General features: G+C 44.1%; 1 protein-coding gene across 1 annotated transcript; it reads left to right on the top strand.

Annotated features, from left to right (window-relative positions):
* Positions 1-4,713: 4,713 nt before the first annotated feature.
* LOC311135983 (S-phase kinase-associated protein 2-like) lies at positions 4,714-10,883 on the top strand. Its single transcript, XM_084170028.1, has 10 exons — positions 4,714-4,856; positions 5,527-5,771; positions 5,918-6,029; positions 6,350-6,493; positions 6,622-6,756; positions 8,426-8,524; positions 8,708-8,835; positions 8,943-8,994; positions 9,129-9,236; positions 9,375-10,883. The coding sequence occupies exons 1-10, from the start codon at positions 4,843-4,845 to the stop codon at positions 9,574-9,576; spliced, it is 1,239 nt and encodes a 412-aa protein (XP_084026154.1). The 5' UTR covers positions 4,714-4,842; the 3' UTR covers positions 9,577-10,883.
* The last annotated feature ends 3 nt before the right edge of the window (positions 10,884-10,886 follow it).

Raw genomic sequence — 10,886 nt, 5'->3', positions numbered from 1 at the left:
GAGTTGTAGGGGTTTAATGGCACAGTAGACATTGTTAATGTTGTAAATGGCTATTGTAGCTGGAAACTGCAGATTGTTTATGGAATATCTACATAGGCGTACAGAGGCCCATTATCAGCAACCATCAGTCCTGTGTTCCAATGGCACATTGTGTTTGCTAATCCAAGTTTATCATTTTAAAAGGCTAATTGATCATTAGAAAACCCTTTTGCAATTATGTTAGCACAGCTGAAAACTGTTGTGCTGATTAAAGAAGCAATAAAACTGGCCTTCTTGAGACTAGTTGAGTATCTGTAGCATCAGCAATTGTGGGTTCGATTACAGGCTCAAAATGGCCAGAAACAAATAACTTTCTTCTGAAACTCATCAGTCTATTCTTGTTCTGAGAAATGAAGGCTATTCCATGCGAGAAATTGCCAAGAAACTGAAGATCTCGTACAATGCTGTGTACTACTCCCTTCACAGAACAGCGCAAACTGCCTCTAACCAGAATAGAAAGAGGAGCAGGAGGCCCCGGTGCACAACTGAGCAAGAGGACAAATACATTAGAGTGTCTAGTTTGAGAAACAGGCGCCTCACAGGTCCTCAACTGGCAGCTTCATTAAATAGTACCCGCAAAACACCAGTCTCAACGTTAACAGTGAAGAGGCGACTCCGGGATGCTGACCTTCTAGGCAGAGTTGCAAAGAAAAAGCCATATCTCAGACTGGCCAATAAAAATAAAAGATTAAGATGGGCAGTCTGAGATATGGCAATGCAAATAGTCTGGGTAGCCATGATTAGCTGTTCAGGAGTCTTTTGGCTTGGGGGTAGAAGCTGTTAAGAAGCCTTTTGGACCTAGACTTGGTGCTCCGGTACTGCTTGCTGTGCGGTAGCAGAGAGAACAGTCTATGACTAGGGTGGCTGGAGTATTTGACAATTTTTAGGTCCTTCCTCTGACACCGCCTGGTATAGAGGTCCTGGATGGCAGGAAGCTTGGCCCCAGTGATGTACTAGGCCGTACCCACTACCCTCTGTAGTGCCTTGCGGTCGGAGGCCGAGCAGTTGCCATACCAGGCGGTTATGCAACCAGTCAGGATGCTCTCGATGGTGCAGCTGTATAACTTTTTGAGGATCTGAGGACCCATGCCAAATATTTTCAGTCTGCTGAGGGGGAATAGATTTTGTCATGCTCTCTTCACGACTGTCTTGGTGTGTTTGGACCATGATAGTTTGTTGGTGATGTGGACACTAAGGAACTTGAAGCTCTCAACCTGTTCCACTACAGCCCCGTCGATGAGAATGGGGGCGTGCTCAGTCCTCTTTTTTTTCCTTTAGTCCACAATCATCTCCTTAGTCTTGATCACGTTGAGGGAGAGGTTGTTATCCTGGCACCTCATGGCCAGGTCTCTGACCTCCTCCCTATAGGCTGTCTCATCGTTGTCGGTGATCAGGCCTACCACTGTTGTGTCGTCGGCAAACTTAATGATGGTGTTGGAGTCATGCCTGGCCATGCAGTCATGGGTGAACAGGGAGTACAGGAGGAGACTGAGCACACACCCCTGAGGGCCACCCGTGTTGAGGATCAGTGTGGCAGATGTGTTGTTACCTACCCTTACCACCTGGGGGCGGCCCATCAGGAAGTCCAGGATCCAGTTGCAGAGGGAGGTGTTTAGTCTCAGGGTCCTTAACTTAGTGATGAGCTTTGAGGGCACTATGGTGTTGAACGCTGAGCTGTAGTCAATGAATAGCATTCTCACGTAGGTGTTCCTCTTGTCCAGGTGGGAAAGGGCAGTCTGGAGTGCAATAGAGATTGCATCATCTGTGGATCTGTTGGGGTGGTATGCAAATTAGAGTGGGTCTAGGGTTTCTGCGATAATGGTGTTGATGTGAGCTATGACCAGCCTTTCAAAGCACTTCATGGCTACAGACGTGAGTGCTACGGGTCAGTAGTCATTTAGGCAGGTTATCTTAGTGTCCTTGGGCACGGGGACTATGGTGGTCTGCTTGAAACATGTTGGTATTACAGACTCAGTCAGGGACATGTTGAAAATGTCGGTGAAGACACTTGCCAGTTGGTCAGCACATGCTCGGAGTACACGTCCTGGTAATCCGTCTGGCCCTGCGGCCTTGTGAATGTTGACCTGCCATTCCAGAGGGAGGGAGCTGTTAGCAGGTGGTAGTCTCTCACAGACCTTCACTCTGCTGCTGGCAAACCCCCCACATAAAAACAGAGTAACAGATGGATCCCCCATCATGGTGGATTACATTCCTAAAAGTCCCAGGCCTAAAAAAGATATACACTGCTCAAAAAAATAAAGGGAACACTTAAACAACACAATGTAACTCCAAGTCAATCACACTTCTGTGAAATCAAACTGTCCACTTAGGAAGCAACACTGATTGACAATACATTTCACATGCTGTTGTGCAAATGGAATAGACAACAGGTGGAAATTATAGGCAATTAGCAAGACACCCCCAATAAAGGACTGGTTTTGCATGTGGTGACCACAGTTCCTATGCTTCCTGGCTGATGTTTTGGTCACTTTTGAATGCTGGCGGTGCTTTCTCTCTAGTGGTAGCATGAGACAGAGTCTACAACCCACACAAGTGGCTCAGGTAGTGCAGCTCATCCAGGATGGCACATCAATGCGAGCTGTGGCAAGAAGGTTTGCTGTGTCTGTCAGCGTAGTGTCCAGAGAATGGAGGCGCTACCAAGAGACAGGCCAGTACATCAGGAGACGTGGAGGAGGCCGTAGGAGGGCAACAACCCAGCAGCAGGACTGCTACCTCCGCCTTTGTGCAAGGAGGAGCAGGAGGAGCACTGCCAGAGCCCTGCAAAATGACCTCCAGCAGGCCACAAATGTGCATGTGTCTGCTCAAACGGTCAGAAACAGACTCCATGAGGGTGGTATGAGGGCCCGACGTCCACAGGTGGGGGTTGTGCTTACAGCCCAACACCGTGCAGGATGTTTGGCATTTGCCAGAGAACACCAAGATTGGCAAATTCGCCACTGGCGCCCTGTGCTCTTCACAGATGAAAGCAGGTTCACACTGAGCACGTGACAGACGTGACAGAGTCTGGAGACGCCGTGGAGAACGTTCTGCTGCCTGCAACATCCTCCAGCATGACCGGTTTGGCGGTGGGTCAGTCATGGTGTGGGGTGGCATTTCTTTGGGGGGCCGCACAGCCCTCCATGTGCTCGCCAGAGGTAGCCTGACTGCCATTAGGTACCGAGATGAGATCCTCAGACCCCTTGTGAGACCATATGCTGGTGCGGTTGGCCCTGGGTTCCTCCTAATGCAAGACAATGCTAGACCTCATGTGGCTGGAGTGTGTCAGCAGTTCCTGCAAGAGGAAGGCATTGATGCTATGGACTGGCCCGCCCGTTCCCCAGACCTGAATCCAATTGAGCACATCTGGGACATCGTGTCTCGCTCCATCCACCAACGCCCAGGAGTTGGCGGATGCTTTAGTCCAGGTCTGGGAGGAGATCCCTCAGGAGACCATCCGCCACCTCATCAGGAGCATGCCCAGGCATTGTAGGGAGGTCATACAGGCACGTGGAGGCCACACACACTACTGAGCCTCATTTTGACTTGTTTAAAGGACATTACATCAAAGTTGGATCAGCCTGTAGTGTGGTTTTCCACTTTAATTTTGAGGGTGACTCCAAATCCAGACCTCCATGGGTTGATAAATTTGATTTCCATTGATAATTTTTGTGTGATTTTGTTGTCAGCACATTCAACTATGTAAAGAAAAAAGTATTTAATAAGATTATTTCATTCATTCAGATCTAGGATGTGTTATTTTAGTGTTCCCTTTATTTTTTTGAGCAGTGCTCTCACTAACTGTAAATCGCTCTGGATAAGAGCTTCTGCTAAATGTCTAAAATGTTAAATAAAATGCTACTTCAAAATGGTGAAAGCCCTCAATGGCGCTGTCCATGCTAAAATTGGCTTTTGGGCACCAGAGTCCTCTATCAATTCAATTTAAGGGCTTTATTGGCATGGGAAACATATGTTTACATTGTTATAGCAAGTGAAATAGATAAACCAAAGTGAAATAAACAATACAAAAATTAACAGTAAACATTACACTCATAAAAGTTTCAGAAGAATAAAGACATTTCTATCTATCTCTATGATTTGAACGTGGTGAGCTCTTGATCCTTTAGTCGTCTCATTAAAGAATTGAGTTTTTCGATTAAAAGGAAACGCGGTGGACCGGTCTATGGCCCGTGACGTGTACGGCAAAAGCGGTGAGGGGAGGAGCGCACTTCTCAAATCGAACTTTAATCTGCGCCGCTTGGTAATGTTGTCAACAAGGCAATATGGTGCATCGTTCAGAAACATACATATCTTTTCAGTACAATTATATGTTCGACTTTTCAAACTAGTTTTCATTGGGAAGGCAGATAAAGCGTTTTTATAAAAAGCAATCACTTTTGCATTTGAAAACACAGAATCCTACACATTACTCCATGTGCTTAAAGTACGTTACTTTTGTTTTGAGCCGACTCTGGTTCACGCCCGGGAGGCAGCCCAATGTTCCAAAACGAATGCTATCATTTTTCACCCAATGTAAACTCTTACCACAGCGGCAACCCGGGCCAGGTAAACGGATCTCCTAATGTTATAAAGAAGATTTGTCCAAGAGGAAGTTTGCGTCACTTCCTCTTGCGCGAAGATTTTGAGCCAATCACAGAACGCTGCAGAGCTAAGGGCGGGTGATCACGCGGGATGTTTAAACAGTCCGGTTTTGGTTCAGAGGAGTAAAGTTGGCCGGTTACTTTTTTGTATAGATTTATAACACTGATTTTTTTAGGTTGTCTATTTCAGCAAATACCCGGGGAGATGTCACACGACAGGTATGTTTTAAAAATTCACAACCATTTTTTGATTTTGGAGCTATTGATTGCATTGTGTGGGTGGGCGCCTTCTAGAATGCAGTGTGAATCGTTCCAGATTGCACTTCCCCAACATATCCTTACTAGGCATATTTGGTCGATTTATCGTGCTATGCAAGCCTAAAATTAAAATAGTAATTATTTATTTTAATTACCATGATGAGGGTACAAGTACAGTTCGAGCAAATAATACCACAAATGCATTTGCAGCCGAGGAATCGAAACCGCGCGCGTTCAACACAGGGAGGTGTCTAGCACGTCAGCATTCGATAATTTATACATAATAAAACACTTTTATTGCTAGGAAGTAGGAACACTAGCTAATGTATTAGTTGTATTGCATACATACCTATCTATTTAAACGTGTCTTTGTTGGTGTGATATGGCGCGATCTTTTTGGAGATTACTCAAATGGAACGCCCGCAAACATTATGGCGGGGCATCCATTGTAGCTAACTAACGTTAACTAACTTGGCTAGTTAATCATGTAACGATGGGAATTAAAAGCTGTGCATGTTTTAGTTACTACATCAGTCGTTACATCCCGGGTAGTACAGCATACATACATACACACACACACACACACAATGATTGTCCGTTTGTCTCATTGTCCCCCTTTTTTTTGTATCAGGCCTCTGCAGGAGTTGCCCTGCCTGAATGACTATTTGGAGGGATCTATGCTGTCCCTATCCCAGAAGAGCAAACGGAAAAAGAGACAGTGCTTCGGAGACGGTCTGGACACGGAGAACACCCCTCACGAACTCATTCAGCAGTGGTCACCACCTCACAAGCAGCGGGTGGTCTGCAAGGGCAAAGAGAACGAGGAGAACCAGTTTGTGCTTGCCAGACGACCAAGGAAAAGGAGGGAGTTCTCAGGTGTGTATAGATGTACATGTGTTGGGAGGAATACAATAAGCTCAGAAGAACACTAGCTAGCTACTTGTAGAAATAGACATGGAATTATTATGTTTCAGAGAAGTCCATTTAAAAAAAGTTAATAATTGATGTTGTTTCTATGACAGGTGTGTCCTGGGACAGTCTCCCAGATGAGTTACTGTTGGGGATCCTTTCCTGCCTTCCCCTGCAGGACCTCCTCAGGATGTCCAGAGTCTGCAAGCGCTGGCATCGCTTGGCGTAAGTCTGGGACCACTCAATCATGCTTGTAAACTACTTACAGTCCCATGTGGCTCAGTTGGTAGAACATGGTGCTTGCAATGCCAGGGTTGTGGGTTCGATTCCCACGGGGGACCAGTATTGAAAAGTAAAAAAAAATGATGCACTCACTGCTGTATGTCACTCTGGATAAGAGCAACTGCTAAATTACTAAAATGTAATACTACATTGCATTATTTCTGCATGATAAATCTTAGATATCACACTAGCGCTTTCCTAACGCAGTCAAATGGATCAACAAAACCTGTAATTAAGTCTCTGCATGTCTTTGTGCCTGGCAGGTTTGATGAGTCTTTGTGGCATAGTGTGGATCTTGTAGGGAACCCCCAGCTGGATCAAGCTCTTGGGCAGGTGCTTATGGCTGGAGTACTGGGACTGCGCTGCCCCCGTACCTGCATTGGAGAACCACATTTCACCCATACACAGTGAGTCCTCATACATACTCATGCCTATTATGGGGATACAGAGCTTTCTTTTCCAACTGTTGAAGGTGAACCCAGACAACCTATATGTTGTGGTGCTGTATGTCATGCCGTTCCCTCTTTTATTTCAGACACCTGCGTGTCCAGCACATGGATCTCTCCAGCTGCACTGTCTCAACCCAGTTTCTAGATGACATTATCTCCCGCTGCAGGCGGCTAGAGAATCTAAGCTTGGAGGGACTGGAGCTCTCTGACTGCATCATTCAGTGAGTAAAGAAGACAAATACTCTGTTGCAATGATAATCTGTCAAATGATGTACAGTTGTGGTCAAAAGTTTTGAGAATGACACAAATACTAATTTTCACAAAGTCTGCTGCCTCAGTTTTGATGATGGCAGTTTGCATATACTCCAGAATGTCATGAATAGTGATTAGATGAATTGCAATTAATTGCAAAGTCCCTCTTTGCCATGAAAATGAACTTAATCCCCCAAAAACCTTTCCACTGCATTTCAGCCCTGCCACAAAAGGACCAGCTGCAATCATGTCAGTGATTCTCTCGTTAACACAGCTGAGTGTTGATGAGGACAAGGCTGGAGATAACTCTGTCATGCTGATTGAGTTAGAATAACAGACTGGAATCTTTAAAAGGAGGGTGGTGCTTGAAATCATTGTTCTTCCTCTGTTAACCATGGTTACCTGCAAGGAAACACGTGCCGTCATCATTGCTTTGCACAAAAAGGGCTTCACAGGCAACGATATTGCTGCTAGTAAGATTGCACCTAAATCAACCATTTATCGGATCTTCAAGGAGAGAGGTTCAATTGTTGTGAAGAAGGCTTCAGGGCGCCCAAGAAAGTCCAGCAAGCGCCAGGACCGTCTATTAAAGTTGATTCACCTGCGGGATCGGGGCACAACCAGTACAGAGCTTGCTCAGGAATGGCAGCAGGAAGGTGTGAGTGCATCTGCACGCATAGTGAGGCGAATACTTTTGGAGGATGGCCTGGTGTCAAGAAGGGCAGCAAAGAAGCCACTTATATCCAGGAAAAACATCAGGGACAGACTGATATTCTGCAAAAGGTACAGGGATTGGACTGCTGAGGACTGGGGTAAAGTCATTTTCTCTGATGAATCCCCTTTCCGATTGTTTGGGGCTTCCAGAAAACACCTTTTCCGGAGAAGACAAGGTGAGCGCTACCATCCTGTGTCATGTCAGCAGTAAAGCATCCTGAGACCATTCATGTGTGGGGTTGCTTCTCAGCCAAGGGAGTGGGCTCACTCACAATTATGCCTAAGAACACAGCCATGAATAAAGAATGGTACCAACACATCCTCCGAGAGCAACTTCTCCCAACCATCCAAGAACAATTTGGTGATGACCAATGCCGTTTCCAGCATGATGGAGCACCTTGCCATAGGGCAAAAGTGATAACTAAGTGGCTTGGGGAACAAAACATCGACATTATGGGTCCATGTCCAGGAAACTCCCCAAACCTTAATCCCATTGAGAACTTGTGGTCGATCCTCAAGAGGCGGGTGGACAAACAAAAACCCACATTCTGACAAACTCCAAGCATTGATTATGCAAGAATGGGCTGCCATCAGTCAGGATGTGGCCCAGAAGTTAATTGACAGCATGCCAGGGCGGATTGCAGAGGCCTTCAAAAAGAAGGGTCAACACTGCAAATATTGACTCTTTGCGTAAACTTAATGTAATTGTCAATAAAAGCCTTTGACACTTATGGAATGTTTGTAATTATACTTCAGTATACCATAGTAACATCTGACAAAAATAACTAATGACACTGAAGCAGCGAACTTTGTGAAGACCAATACTTGTGTCATTCTCAAAACTTTTGACCACGACTGTAATGTACATGTTACCAGCCATTTTAAACAACATTTGGCATGATTCTCAACATTGTTACTCTACAGGTCCCTATCCCAGAATACTGAGCTGGTACGGCTCAACCTGTGTGGCTGCTCTGGCTTCTCACCTGACTCGCTTGGTGAGATGCTGAAATCCTGCTCACGGTAAGCTTGGAGTCTGTCAATTTTGTATTTCTGTTTTGTTTGATTCTTTTGAATGTGTTTGAAGCCCTATGTCTAAGTATTTCTGAATGACAGCATAATCAATTTATTTAATTCACTGTTTAAACCACCTGTGCATTGGTAAACTAATGCAGAACTTTCCCTTTTTTCCATTCCTACACCAAGGCTTGAAGAGCTGAACTTGTCATGGTGTGACTTCAGTACTGATCATGTGAAGGCTGTTGTCAGGAACATCCCCTCCAATATCACCCAGCTCAACCTTAGTGGCTACAGACAGAACCTTACTATGGAAGGTGAGGAAGCCTGTGGCATTTAACATTTTCCCTCAGCCCATATTTGTTTTGAATGTTTAAATATCTCTATTGATGATGAGTTAAACTTAACAATGGCCTCTTTTCAGATGTGAAAGACTTTGTGGAGAGATGTCCTCACCTCGTAAATCTGGATTTAAGGTGAGGAATTCCTAACGCTGGGCTGAAATGTGGATCCAGATGATTGTGATGTGATTTGACATGGATACTGTGCAACTACTGTGTTTTTCTATCCCATAATCTCTTTATGATAACTGACTGTATTTGTGTTACAGTGACAGTGTTCTGATGACGACCTCAAGTTTCCCCATCCTCCAGCAGCTGCAGTCTCTTAGACACTTAGCATTGAGCCGTTGCTACCAGATCCACCCTGCTGCCTTAGCGTACGTTACTTTTTATATATATATATTTGTATATAAAGATGTGATAACAGGAATGCTTTAGCCTTGTTTCTCTTCTTATATGCCAATTTTCCTCCTTATCCATTGTTCAGTACTGACTAAACCTGTTGTTTATTTCAGTGACTTTGAGAAGTTTCCGGAGCTGCAGACGTTGGAGGTGTACGGGCTGGTCCAGGACACCTACCTGCCAATCTTGAGTAAAAGTTTGCCCCGTCTCCAAATAAACACCCGGCCGTTCTCAGGCGTGGCCCGTCCCACCGAGGCCAACCGGCGGGACCGCACCATGTGGGGTATGACCTGTCGCCTGGTGTTCAGGTCCTAGTCACAACGCCTTCCTAATGCTGTCATTAACATGTCATAACTTATTTCTGTCTGATGCAGTCATTCTATTGGAGGAATATAAGCTATTTTTTTTGTGTCAGCCATTGTGTGTATGCATATTGCATTGAGCCGTACACAATTTGTGGTACACTGACACCAATTGTTCTAACTGCTGACGAAGATTTCTGTTTTGTTGTGCTTTTGTCAACACTTATTTTGGTTTTATAATGGTAGGCATTGGTTCTAAGTTACTCTAGTAATAAGCTCAGTAATAGGACATGGCCTTCGGATGCACAGTAGTGGGAATTGGATATGCTGGTAAATTGCATTTCTCCACAGTAATGCTGCTTGAATAACATGCAACTGAATTCTTAAGATTTTAAAAGGGTAGCTGTTTTAGACATTTTAACCCTGATAATGTTGAAGACATCTTGTAGTTGTAAGGGAAATGCCATTTTTCTTTTTTTTCTTGATATAATAATACATTCTGATTATAGGATACATTATCAGGATCCTATGATCTGTCCAATATGTTGACTTTCAAACATTCCAAAGATGGATCTGTTTGAAAAAAGGTCTGTAGTAAAACTTGGCAAACAAAAAAAAAAATATCTTGATAACGTTGGTTCGTTCTGTAATGTTTCACTAGCTGGATATAGGAACATTAATTCCAGTTTATGCCTATCAACTGGAATCGGGGTTTGCCAGAAAGACAAGCTAGGAAGATTGGTCTGTTAGACTAATGCATGGGTGCTCTACCATTGCAGCAGTTTAAATCTGTGTCTCGTGATGCAATGATTTAGAATTCCCTCTTCAGTGTTTTATAAAAAAAAAATTCAATCTGCATTTTAAGGGCCAGTTTTAACAATGGTGCCAATTACTTGATCAATCTGTTTTGTATTTTAAAGTTGAAGGAGTTATTAATAAGAAATCAATGAAGTCACGCTGTTCATGTTACATCAATCTCTATATCCGTTTGACTGAATGAAAGCCGAGGCGGCCATAACATAGAAAAGGCTAGAGCTGTTGGCATTTTTGTGGAAATTAACATTTTAATCTTGTCCCTAAATTAGGTACGAAATGAGAATGTGCACTACACCTATAATGTAAATGGTTGCCTTGGCTACAAGGGGGCAGTAGTTATGTCTCGGAGCAATGTTTGGTCTGGTTCCTGTTCATGCTCACATTTGTGAGATGTTTGAGAAACGTACGTTTTCTATTCATGCATTTACAAATAACATTTACTATGTTAGAAAATACTAAAATGTGACACTTGCCAATTTTATGTAAATAAATGTTAGTAATGTGATC

Source organism: Coregonus lavaretus, assembly GCF_964263955.1.
Source record: "Coregonus lavaretus genome assembly, chromosome: 10".
Taxonomy (NCBI): Eukaryota; Metazoa; Chordata; class Actinopteri; order Salmoniformes; family Salmonidae; genus Coregonus; species Coregonus lavaretus.
Note: the sequence above shows the minus strand (reverse complement) of the source record. Positions and strands in the feature narration are given on the sequence as shown.